This window comes from Camellia sinensis, chromosome 15, assembly GCF_055761805.1.
Source record: "Camellia sinensis isolate YWXY chromosome 15, ASM5576180v1, whole genome shotgun sequence".
NCBI lineage: Eukaryota > Viridiplantae > Streptophyta > Magnoliopsida > Ericales > Theaceae > Camellia > Camellia sinensis.
The window spans coordinates 88,980,598-88,993,915 of NC_138975.1; the positions used below are offsets into that span (position 1 = coordinate 88,980,598).

The 13,318-nt window shown below is 42.2% G+C and overlaps 1 protein-coding gene across 14 annotated transcripts in view; it reads left to right on the forward strand.

Annotated features, from left to right (window-relative positions):
• The window catches only part of LOC114270766 (serine/threonine protein phosphatase 2A 55 kDa regulatory subunit B beta isoform), a 31,751-nt gene that overhangs the window by 9,091 nt on the left and 9,342 nt on the right, over window positions 1-13,318 (forward strand). For 9 of the 14 annotated variants that reach the window (XR_014356886.1, XR_014356884.1, XR_014356885.1 and 6 more), the window contains exons 8-10: window positions 4,155-4,278; window positions 4,475-4,598; window positions 13,028-13,096. Coding sequence is in view for 6 of the 14 variants with exons in the window: in XM_028212352.2 (XP_028068153.1) it covers window positions 4,155-4,278; window positions 4,475-4,598; window positions 13,028-13,096 (317 nt within the window). In the remaining 8 variants the exon portion in view is untranslated. The remainder of the gene's footprint in view (window positions 1-4,154; window positions 4,279-4,474; window positions 4,599-13,027; window positions 13,097-13,318) is intronic. The other 5 variants (XR_014356889.1, XR_014356888.1, XM_082909467.1 and 2 more) reach the window with 2 other exon arrangements.

Here is a 13,318-nt window from a genome sequence, read left to right on the forward strand (position 1 = left end):
CGGACCCATAAAAAGTCGTACCCTCAAAAGGTGTGCCCAATCTTTCAAAAAGGCGTGCCATCAAAAGGCGTGCCAAATCCATAAAAAGGCGTGCCATCAAAAGGCGTGCCCATTCCATAAAAAGGTGTGCCGGACATGATGGCGAGACGCGTGACCACATTGGCTGGCGCGCCCGTTTTGTCGTCTGGCGTCAAGTGGCGCGCGATGCGCGTGACTGCCTTGGCTATTTAACCTAGGCTGAGGCAGAGGCTGAGACAAAAAAAACCTGCTAAAATCCTCTGAAAAAAACTCTTCCTTTTCTGAGAGAGATACGCTGTAACACTCTGTTGCCCAGTCCTTCTCTGAAAGTACCAGTCGGAAATCGCTGCTTCGCTGAAACACTCAGCAACCCAAAAAACATGGCCTCTTCTTCCCGTCCAGCTACCCAGAACATGGCATCCTCTTCCCGTGGTCTGCTCACGCTCTTTCCAGACCTGAACGAGTCCACAAGAGAAATAACTGGTGCGGTGGCACTGGAAACTCAACCAAGCGCCCCGGAGTTTGCTCCGTTGAACTTTCCTATGCGGTCTGTGGAGCAAAGAATGGCAGTGCAGTCGGATGTGGAGGCCAATCAGTATACATTGAAGTCATGTGTGGAAACCATGACTGCGGTTACAAATTTGTCGAACCGGCTGCAGAGTAGGACAAATGAGGTGCAGCAGTTAAACGCCCAACTGGCTCTGCTCCAACGCATGTATAAGGATGCGCGAGCAGAGATAAGTGTGCTAAAGGCGGAAAACAAGGAGCTGAAGCGGAAAGCCACCGTTATGTTCCGATTTGGAGGTCCACCATATGCTGTAGTGGAGGAGCAGGGAGGAGGAAACTTGCTTGGTGGATTAGGAAGCACAGAGGCAGTACCGTCAAGGACCGCCCATGACGGAGGCAAAAAGAAGAGACCGGCGGCAGAGTAGAGAAGGGATGTCGGTGTGTGGTAGTTGTGTTTTTTGTTGTTGTGTTTTTTTTGGTTTTTTTTTTTTTTTTTTTTTTTGTTTTGTGTGGTGAAAAATTGTGATCGGGGTTGATCCCGGCATGAAAAAAAAAAATGACAAATTTGTGGAATGAAAATCGACGTGGTTGTGAATGGATTTTTTTTTTTTTTTTTTTTTTTGGAAAAGTAAGGGAATCGAATAAAAAAAATATGGTGATGGTGATGAAATGATAAGCATAGTGATAATGAATATATAATGATGAATAAAAAAAAATAATAAAGGAGGGAGTGGGGAACAGGGAGAGCACCAATTAAGCTTTAAAATAAAAAAGAAAGTTTGGACGGTGGATGGGTGTGAAGTTTAGACCAACTAAGCTTTATAATAATGAAAATAAAGGTGAAGATTTGTTTAAAAATAAAAAAAAATAAAAAAATATGGGTGTGTGTGCAAAAGGTGATGGATAAGAATGACCGCATGAGTGGTCGTGAGTTGTGTCTTTCAGATTCTAGCTTGTTTGTGGATGATGCTGAGGCTTATGAAAAGAGCACTGATAATACCAAAGAGAAGAACCTGATGTTAGTGAACAGAAGGTCCAAGAAAATCTAGCTACAGGTCCAAGCACTTGACAGACGTGGCCAACGTTGATTGCTCTTACAACCTGAGTCCCGAAGAGCTCTGCACTAAGATCTCGCTCTGCGATGCTCTGATCGTTCGCAGCGCCACCAAAGTCAATCGCGATGTGTTCGAGGCGTCGGCTGGGAGGCTCAAGGTTGTCGGACGCGCCGGCGTCGGCATCGACAACGTGGATCTGGCGGCAGCGACGGAGCACGGTTGCCTTGTGATTAATGCGCCGACGGCTAACACCGTCGCAGCCGCCGAGCACGGGATCGCGCTTCTTACTGCCATGGCTCGGAACATTGCGCAAGCCGATGCTTCGGTCAAAGCTGGGAAGTGGCAGCGGAACAAATATGTGGGAGTATCCCTTGTTGGCAAAACACTTGCTGTGATGGGTTTCGGAAAGGTTGGATCTGACGGCGGATCGGATCTCCTCCTCGAGTTGGGTGTGGAGGTTGACTCCGGCTCTTCCGATCCGTTTGATCATGTTTGGGAGGAGGATTTTCATGCCTCCGAATGAATTGAAACAGGTCGCGAATATGAGGTTGTGACAAGCCTCTTCTCTTGAGATTCCGATTCTCTCTGCTTCGTCGAGGACTAAGGTCGATGAGTCGTAGAAGAAATCGTAGAGTCTCTGGTACTCCTTTTTTCTTTTTTTCTTTTTTTTTTTTTTTTTAAACGAGAGCTGGAGGGAGACAGAAGGTGTGTAGAAAATTCCAACGGGCAGCAAAGGCAAAGTTGCCGGCCGGCTGCCCGCCGGTGAGAAAGAAATACAGGCCTAAATCTTAGGCTCTGATACCATGTAAAAATTGATGTATTATTGATTGATTGTAGTTGATATATTACAATGATTCCTATATATAGAAGAGAGGATGTGGGAAGAGAATAGGTGAGTGTGTAGTAGGTGAGGATTAGGTGGAGAGTAGGTGAAGTAGGTGAGTGTGTAGTAGGTGGTAGTGGTAGGTGTGTAGTAGGTGAATTTTAACATAGATTAAACTTCAGGGGGAGCAAGGCGAAGCCCGATATTTGGTTTACACATGAGGGGAAGATTGTTAGAGTATGTGTGAAGGTAGAGTCCCATATCAAATAAATAGTAAAAGGGATAGGTCTTAACATACATTAGATGGGGATCTCCATTTACCGGCCTTAAGTTTTTAAGTGGGTATGAGTTCCAAAAAATGTATATTGGGCCCTGGTGGTAAGCGTATGGACACTAGAGTTCTCCCCAATGGATGGGGCTGATGATTATTGCGCAGTCACTAGCTCCCCAATTCCCTAAACATATGTAAGGTGTGAGGTGTTTTGCTCTATTTTGAGGTTGTTTATGATTTTCATGCTAACTTGGCTAAAACAACTATATAGATTTGAGGCTGAAGGCATTGCAAAATGTGGAGGAGAAAAGGTTCAAAAATATTTTTTCCTGGCTTTTTAGAGAGGTATGCACCTTGCTTGAATTTTTGGGGATAAAAAAGGAATGAGATGATACTAGGTTTTAATTCGCTTTGTCATGTACTCTCTTATGCGTATTGAATAAATGGGCTAAAAAAATGTACAAGTTGTCATTAGTAGTTCAAAGAAAGGACAACATATGGTGCATCTGTTAGCGTACACAATTCCATCTGATAAGGTTTCAATTATCTCGGAGGCTGTTAAACCTCTTATTTGATTTGCTGTGATCTAAACAAGTGATGTGTTTGTCATGATTGCAATATGGAATGTTCTAGATGGACATGCATACATACATAGATTCATGCCTAGACACCTGCATATGTATTCAGAACCCAAGCACTTGTTGCCAAGGACCATTGAATCAATATTCATGAGATACTTAGGTAGCATTTGGGGTATCTTTCTAGGATGACTTTCCAGCCCAAAAGGACTTGCACAAATAAATGTTTGCTAAACTTATGCAGATGAGCTTTTGGAAGAAGCCCATTTAGGAGAAGCTACCTGTGTAGTTTTGAAAATGACTTCCCTGGAAGTCAAGAAACCATTTCAATGAAGGATGGTTCGAACTTTGAATACCAATTTTATCATTAAAAATATATTTTTCTACCTATTTTCCTCTTCATTGTTGTTTCATTTATGAATCCCTGACAGTAATGTATATATATATATATGTTAGGTGTGTGATTGCCAAACATAATTTTTGTTCGAACTTCCTTTTGGCAAAGGCATGCCTGTGAAGTCCTTTGAAGATTCCACAGCCAAAAGCTACCCCAAACATGCCTTTAGTGTATAGTTATAAGTCTCAAAATAGTCGAGATGAATGAATCATCCTTCTGCTTGCATAATGATGCAAAGGCTATATATCTATCTGCATTCATCTTAATGTATGTGGACTTAAAATTTGAAGAATTGCTTGTTAGCATATTTATTTATTCATTTATTTATTTTTTTATTTTTTTATTTTTTATTATGGCCTATGTCATTTTTTTCATTGATCAATACGCAACAGTGCTCTCATGATTAATTAACAAATTGATGGCACATTTGGAAGTACTTATGTTAATTTCTTAAGGCCCAATTCTAAGTATCTTTTTATGATGGATCTTTTCAATTCTTACTCAGAGGTGATAACATCTGCTGAATTTCATCCACTTCACTGTAATCTGCTCACTTACAGCAGTTCAAGGGGATTTATTCGGCTAGTAGACATGCGGCAGTCAGCATTATGTGATCACAGTGCAAGGATGTGAGTTTTGTATGAATTTTTTATTTTTATTTGTGCTCTCTACTTTTTTTTTTCCCCCCCCTCATTTCATGATCTCATGTTTATGACTTCCCTCTCATTTTTGGCTTATCATTTGTTTTGTACTTTTTATTCTTTTCTTCATCCTAAATAACCATAGTGCCATTTTAAATTTATAGTTTGAAGTCTGCTTTTACAGATTTCGAGATGGGGAATCCCGTGGCTCTAAATCATTTTTCACGGAAATCATCGCATCTATATCAGACATAAAGTTTTCAACTGATGGAAGACACATTCTAAGTCGTGATTATATGAATTTGAAGGTCTTTTAACTACTCAATTGAGTATGAACTTGAGAATTTAAATTTTCTCAATCTAGAATTTCTCCTTCATATTTTCGTTATCCTCTCAATGATGATAAATTAACTAGTTGTTTTCTTTCTCCAAGTGAGTATGGTTGCATGTTTCCATGTGTTTCTATTTGATATGTTAGATTATCACTAGTCCCAAATGGTTAAGCTACTAGGAAACAGGCTCAACAATACATATTAAACTCTCCAACACCCTCCCTGATGCATTTCCCGTCTTGCATGTGGAGATCCAAATTAACGATGGGAATTTTCGACATGACAAGATAACACGACTCAAAACTGTACACGAAGTTAGCGGGTTAGGAGTGACCATTTTCCGACATGAACACCTATATGACATGACCCAATAACACAAATATTAAATAGATCAGGTTAGCATGGAACCTAGGGGCGGACATTGGCCCATTGGCCCGCCCGGCCCAGTACTATTTTTTAGAGGATTTGGGGAGGTTGTTGTAGCCCATAGGGTGGGGCTGAGCTAATATTTTTAGCCTAATATATTGATGGGCTAGGCATGTGATTTATACTTCCAACCCAACCCGGTCTGACCCGCTATTAAATTAATTAATTAATTATAATATATTAATATATATATATATATATTTAGCATCTATACTTTATCTTTGTTGATTTTATTATAACTCACATTTGTGGTGATGTGTGATTAAATTTGTTTAAGAAATCTTTCAATTTATACACAAAATCCTTTAATCTATAATGATGTCAGTATATTTATTTAAGAAATATAACATGTGATTGAATTTAATTACAAAATGTTTTTTTTTTTTAACATATAGCATGATGGGTGGGCTTGGGATTTATAATTATTTTTTAAGCTAGGCTTGGGCAAATGTAGTGGCCCAATGTTAGGGCTAGGCCAAGCTTGGAAGATGTAAGATAAATTGATGTATATTATTGACTGATATTATGTTATATATATTACAATGATTCATGATTCCTATATATAGAAGAGGGTGAGTGTGTAGTAGGTAAGGAGTAGGTGAAGTGGAGGTGGTAGTGGTGTAGTGGGTTAGGTTTAGTGGAGTAGGTGAGGTGGTAGTGGTGTAGTGGGTTAGGTTTAGTGGAGTAGGTTTAAGTGGGTGAAGTAAGTGATAGGTTTTAACAGCCCCCCGCAAACTCAAGGGGGATAGGAACTAGCCAACTTGAGTTTGGAGAGAGTAACAAAACAAGAAAATAGACGAATACATAAAAGAAAAGAGAATAGGAGACACTGTATGGTCGTGTCAGACCGATGGTGAAGACACTGTATGGTTATGGCAGACCGATGTAGAAGACACTGGCTCGTGTTGGACCGATGTAGAAGACAGTTTATGGGGTCATGTCGGACCGTTGTAGCAGACAATGTTGTGACAGTTGTTGTGACAGTTTACAGAGTCTTGCTGGACCCTTGTAGAAACTAACCGGAATCAATGTCGGGACAGTTTACAGAGTCTTGTCGAACCCATGAAGGAGCTAACCGGAATCAATGTCGGAACAGTTTACAGAGTCTTGTCGGACCCATGAAGGAGCTAACCGGAATCAATGTCGGGACAGTTTACAGAGTCTTGTCGGACCCCTGAAGGAGCTAACCGGAATCAATGTCGGGACAGTTTACAGAGTCTTGTCGGACCCTTAAAAAATACACTGTATGATGGTGTATATAGGCTGCCCAAATATATATATATAGTGAGCCCTCAAAAGTCGCGCCCTCAAAAGGCACGCCCACTTCATCAAAAGGCGTGCCTGACAGAAAGCGTCGAGCCATCAAAAGGTGAGCCGGAGACGCGGCGAGGCACGTGAGCGACAGAGTGGCGTGTCGGCCTCGGCTATTTAACCAAGGTTGAGGCGGAGGCTGTGCAAACCAGTCTGAAACCGCCGAAAATCCTTTGAAAAAAACTCTTCCGTTTCTGAGAAAGAGATTCTGGAACACTCTGTTGCCATTCTGTAACCAACCTTTCTCTGAAACACTCAGCAACCCATAACATGGCCTCGTCTTCCCGTTCAGCTACCCAGAATATGGCCTCTTCGTCCCGTGGTCTGCTCACTCGTTTTCCCGACCTCAACGAGTTAACAAGAGAGATAACTGGTGCGGTGGCACTGGAAACTCAACCAAGTGCCCCGGAGTTTGCTCTGTTGAACTTTCCTATGCGGTCTGTGGAGCAAAAAATGGCAGTGCAGTCGGATGTGGAGGCCAATCAGTATACATTGAAGTCATGTGTGGAAACCATGACTGCGGTTACAAATTTGTCGAACCGGCTGCAGAGTAGGACAAATGAGGTGCAGCAGTTAAACGCCCAACTGGCTCTGCTCCAACGCATGTATAAGGATGCGCGAGCAGAGATAAGTGTGCTAAAGGCGGAAAACAAGGAGCTGAAGCGGAAGGCCACCGTGATGTTCCGATTTGGAGGGCCGCCATATGCTGCAGTGGAGGAGCAGGGAGTAGTGATCATGCCCAGTGGAGTGGGAAACACGGAGGCAACACCGGCAAGGGCCGTCCAGGACGGAGGCAAGAAGAAGAGACCGGCGGCAGAGTAGAGAAGGGAAAAGGAAAAAATCCCGCCTGTAGGTGGGTGTTTGTGGGTGATGTTTGTTTGTTTGTTTGTTTTTTTTTTTTTTTTTTTTTGTGTAAAATTGTGATCGGGGTTGATCCCGGAGAGGAATAAAATATGGGTGTTGTGCAAATTTGTAAATTGTTTGGTTTTTTTTTTTTTGAAAGAGGGGGAACACGCCCATGTGATAATAATAAAAAATAATGAGAATGAGAAGAAATGGGTTGGTATAGTGCAAGTGTGTTAGTAATATATTAAAATAAAATAAAAGAAATCCAGTGGGGGTTTCGGAACCTGTGGGCTAGGATAGTGATGTGAATATATTAAAATGGGTTGGTATAGTGCAAGTGTGTGTGTGTGTATGTGTGCCTGGTATGTGGAAGGTGCTTCATCTTTGAAAGCATCCATATATTTTCTATCCACGGGCTCAACAGGTGGGAGTGTCCATTTCTGCTTGAAGACTTCGTAAAGACCCATTCGGATGGTGGAATAGAGAGTCTGGCGGAGGATGGTGGCGGAGACGCCGGAGTACAAGGCGGCGACGCCTTCTGTTTGGAAGATCTTCACCCCAACCGAGATGAGACCCGCCTTCGGCGGCGGCGGCAGTTGAGTTGAAAGCAAAAGCAGTGGAAGGAGAGAGGTGCTGGTACAGTGAAACTTTTGAAGCACAAGGGAACTGGAAAAGTTCGGCTCGTTATGCGACAATCCAAAACCCTCAAGATCTGCGCCAACCATCTCGTTCTTCCGACGATGTCGGTCCAGGAACACACCGGGAACGAAAAGTCATGCGTTTGGCATGCGGCTGATTTCGCTGATGGCGAATTGAAAGATGAACTCTTTGCCATTAGGTTTGGGTCTGTTGAGAATTGCAAAACATTCATAGAAATGTTTCAAGAGGTAGCTGAATCACAAAAGAAAGAGGAAAACAAAGATGCATCTGCTGCTGCCAGGCTACTTGAGAAACTGAGTGTTGAAGATGAGAGAGCAGCAGAAGACAAAGCCAGTGAAGAGGTGTCTGTCATGGTCTGAGAGAGCCGAGAGGTAAGAGAGAGGAAGATGAAGTTACAGTCTGGGTATGTGTAGAGGTCCGGCGGGCGGCCAAGGCGAGGCTGCCGCCCGCCGGTGAAGCAGAATGAATAGGTTCTTAACCTAGCTCTGATACCATGTAAGATAAATTGATGTATATTATTGACTGATATTATGTTATATATATTACAATGATTCATGATTCCTATATATAGAAGAGGGTGAGTGTATAGTAGGTAAGGAGTAGGTGAAGTGGAGGTGGTAGTGGTGTTGTGGGTTAGGTTTAGTGGAATAGGTGAGGTGGTAGTGGTGTAGTGGGTTAGGTTTAGTGGAGTAGGTTTAAGTGGGTGAAGTAGGTGATAGGTTTTAACAGAAGACACAAAGTCCATTATTATGTAGTGTCAGCCCGGCCTAAACCCAACTAGGCCCGAAGAATGTCCACCCCTAATGGAACCTGCATAATATGAAGCTGACATGGATAATCCGTTTAATGAAAAATTAGTTACACATTTAATATTACTTTCGCCAAGGAGTTCCATGACATTTTCAAATCCCTTATGTCACTCATTCTAACTTATTAAAAAGCATGTAAATAGGATTTTAAGGCTAATATAAGTTTATAAATATATATGCTTGTTAAAATTGATGTATAAAAAGAAATAGAGAATTGTATTATTGATTGATTTTTTGATACCTATTACAATGATTCATGATTCCTATATATAGAAGAGGGTGAGTGTGTAGTAGGTAAGGAGTAGGTGAAGTGGAGGTGGTAGTGGTGTAGTGGGTTAGGTTTAGTGGAGTAGGTGAGGTGGTAGTGGTGTAGTGGGTTAGGTTTAGTGGAGTAGGTGAGGTGGTAGTGGTGTAGTGGGTTAGGTTTAGTGGAGTAGGTTTAAGTGGGTGAAGTAGGTGGAGAGTAGGTGGATTTTAACAGCCCCCGCAAACTCAAGGGGGATAGGAACTAACCAACTTGAGTTTGGAGAGAGTAACAAAACAAGAAAATACATAAAAATAAAAGAGGATAGGAGACACTGTATGGGGGTGTCATAATGTTGTAGAGGACACTGTATGGGGGTGTCATAACGTTGTAGAGGACACTATATGGTGGTGTCATAACGGTGTAGAGGACACTGGATGGCGGTGTCAGACCGATGTAGAAGACAGTTTATGGGGTCATGTCGGACCGTTGTAGCAGACAATGTGGTGACAGTTGTTGTGACAGTTTACAGAGTCTTGCTGGACCCTTGTAGAAACTAACCGGAATCAATGTCGGGACAGTTTACAGAGTCTTGTCGGACCCATAAAGGAACTAACCGAAATTAATGTCGGGACAGTTTACAGAGTCTTGTCGGACCCATAAAGGAGCTAACCGGAATCAATGTCGGGACAGTTTACAGAGTCTTGTCGGACCCTTAAAAAGTCGCACCCTCAAAAGGTGTGCCCAATCTTTCAAAAGGCGTGCCATCAAAAGGCGTGCCCAATTTATCAAAAGGTGTGCCGGACATGATGGCGAGGCACGTGAGTGTCTTGGTTGGCGTGCCCGTTTGTCGGCTGGTGGCAAGAGGCGCGCGATGCGCGTGGCTGCCTCGGCTATAAGACGGAGGCTGAGGCTCAGGCAGAGAAAAGCTGCGAAAAACCTCTGAAAAAAAAAAAACTTCGTTGTGCTGAGAGAGAGAGTCTGAAAAACTCTTCGTTGTGCTGAGAGAGAAAGTCTGTAACACTCTGTTGCGAGAGATATTCTGTAACACTCTGTTGCCCAGAAAATGGCGTCATCTTCCCGGAGTCTGCTCACTCTCTTTCCCGACCTCAATGAGTCAACGAGAGAGAGAACTGGTGCGGTGGCACTTGAAACTCAACCAAGCGCCCCGGAGTTTGCCCCGTTGAACTTTCCGATGCGGTCTGTGGAGCAAAGAATGGCGGTGCAGTCGGATGTGGAGGCCAATCAGTATACTTTGAAGGCATGTGTGGAAAGCATGACGGCGGTCACAAATTTGTCGAACCGGCTGCAGAGTAGGACAAATGAGGTGCAGCATGTAAACTCCCAGCTGGCTCTGCTCCAACGCATGTATAAGGATGCGCGAGCAGAGATAAGCGTGCTAAAGGCAGAAAATAAGGAACTGAAGCGGAAGGCCACCGTGATGTTCCGATTTGGAGGGCCGCCATATGCTGCAGTGGAAGAGTATGGGGGAGTGAACGTGCTCGGCGGCGTGAAAAACACGGAGGCAGCACCGTCAAGGGCCGCCCAAGACGGAGGCAAGAAGAAGAGACCGGCGGAATAGGCGAAGAAGTGAGGTCGGTTGGCGGCCGTCTGCAGAAAAGAAAACAACTCTTTTGGTGTGGTGGTTTGGTTTGTTGTGATGGTTTGTTTTTTTTTTTTTTTTTTTTTTGTGTAAAATGGTGATCGGGAGTGATCCCTGAGATGAATAAAATATGGGTTGTTGTGCAAATTTGGAATTTTGGCAAGAGCACCAATGAAACGTGATAATAAAAAAGAAAGTGATAATAAAACATAAAGTTTAGGCGGTGGATGGTTTTTTTTTTTTTTTTTTTTTTTGGGAGGAATAATAAGAAAAATAAAAATAATAAGAATAAAAATGTATTAATGGAGAAAGCAGGCTGGTGGGTGGAATGTTGCGGTGGTGTTTAAGAATAAAAATAAAAGAAACATAAAATAATGGAGGGGTGTGCAAACCAGAGGAGGTGTCGGTTGCTTTTCAAAAAAAAATGGAGTAAAATAAATATAAAACAAAGGAAAAGAAAGAAAGAGGATAGGTGGGAGAGTGGGTCACATGGGAGAGAGAATCTGTTTGAGAGAGTGGGTGATAGCAACCATCACAAACAAGTGTTTTTTTTTTTTTTTTTAATAAAATCTGATAAGTTGCAAAAGCACAACTCTAAATAAACAAGGCCTTCAAATTACGCTTCCAACTCCATCTCAACTTGATTCACAGGTCTTGCACGCTCAAACCTGGAGGAAGGGATTGCTTCAACTTGTCAGCCTTCTCTGAGTCAAACACACAGAGTGTGTAGAGGTACTTGGAGCAACGAACCTTGAACTTCGCAACTTCTTTGCTCCTTTTGATTTTCACAGAACGTGCATCCTTCCTTCTGGCAGTGAGAAGGAAGTCCTTGATCTCATGGATTTGCTTGGGCATTTCGGTTTTGAGGGCTGCTCTCTTCGTTGAAGATGAAGCAAGCAGAATCCAAAACCCTAGGTCTTCACGCAGTCGGGTTTGCGAACGAAGGCAGATCGGAACATGTCTTGCCATGGTAGAGAAGCTGAGGTTGATTTGGGTCTGAATATGGCGCAAGTGGCGAAGCCGGACTTGGCGAAGAGGACGGAGGTGAGCTGAATGAGCCAGCTCGACTCGCCGGTGAAGCCGTGGACGACGGCGATTATTCCGATGATTCAGTTATGGGATTTGTGGCAGCGGATGGAAGGTATGAGTAGAGGTCCGGCGGGCGGCCAAAACGAGACTGCCGCCCGCCAGTGAAGCAGAATGACTAAGTTGTTAACCTTGCTCTGATACCATGTTAAAATTGATGTATAAAAAGAAATAGAGAATTGTATTATTGATTGATTTTTTGATACCTATTACAATGATTCATGATTCCTATATATAGAAGAGGGTGAGTGTGTAGTAGGTAAGGAGTAGGTGAAGTGGAGGTGGTAGTGGTGTAGTGGGTTAGGTTTAGTGGAGTAGGTGAGGTGGTAGTGGTGTAGTGGGTTAGGTTTAGTGGAGTAGGTGAGGTGGTAGTGGTGTAGTGGGTTAGGTTTAGTGGAGTAGGTTTAAGTGGGTGAAGTAGGTGGAGAGTAGGTGGATTTTAACAATGCTTTTAATTGAATATAATGTATTTTTTTTATCTACTATTATAGGGTTAATATAGTAAAAAATACAATAATAGAATATAATTTTTGTACATTAGGAAATTAAAATTGAATTGAAATCAATTATTCTTATGAAGGATTTTCATTTAGTAGAGATTAGTTTCATTAAATTCAACTTGTGGAGATTTTTTTTGATTTTTTCATACACTTGATATTTTTAGCTATGGGTGAAACTTTTTGATATGAGAAGTTAACAGGACATGAACTGGACACAAACCGAAAATGGCACCGAAAATGGCACGACACGATAACATGAAATGATAAATGGCTTGGGTAGTGTTGAGGTAAGTCTGGCACGAACCCAAAATGGCACGACACAAACACGACACAACACCCACCCCTAATCTGAATATTCAAACATATAGAGAAACAAAATACAAACAAGGAAACAAAGGCAAAGACCTCTCCCCACTGGAGCTATACCATGTTAGATAACCACCAGTCCCAAAAGCTAAGTTGTTAGAAAAGGGGCCCAACAGTGCATGTCAAGCTTTGCAACATGATATATGGCATCTTGTTTTGTTTAGTTATAATAAGGCAGCCCCCATGAGCCATGGCATTGGATTCTTGGGGACAATCGTAGGAATGTTATTAGTTTTCTTGGTCTTTTCTAATTGAAAAGTACACACATCCACACATGCTGATTAATTGAAGACGGCTATTTTTTGTTCTCGTGCCTCTGTTTGCAATTCTCAGTCTATAATTTTGGTTATATGCCTAAGTTTTTCTTTCTATTTGGGTGTGAACACACATGAATGATCCATATTTGACTGTAGATTAAGTGGGCAATGTATCTTACCATTTTTCTTCCGTCATCTAGTATACTATTTTCTGTTTGTTCATCATCTCATTATGAACTTGAAGTGGACCAAGGAATTTTTAGCAAGTATACTAATAAATTTACTTTCCTTTTTTAGCTATGGGATATGCATATGGAGACTTCTCCCGTTGCAATATTTAAGATTCATGAGCACCTTCGCCCCAAGGTAAGAACACATATATGATGAATAGTTGAAGAATATTATCATGGATTGTCATGTTTGATGGTGCAAAAGGGTCATATATTGGTCTTAATCTTTCTTCTTTTCCCCTGGATGGATGCATTGACTATTTTATTATTATCAATCTATCCTATTGATGGAGGCAAGTGGCAGCAGCCTCTTAAGGTGTACAAGAGACAAGGAAGGGATGCCTCGCCCAAGCTTTGA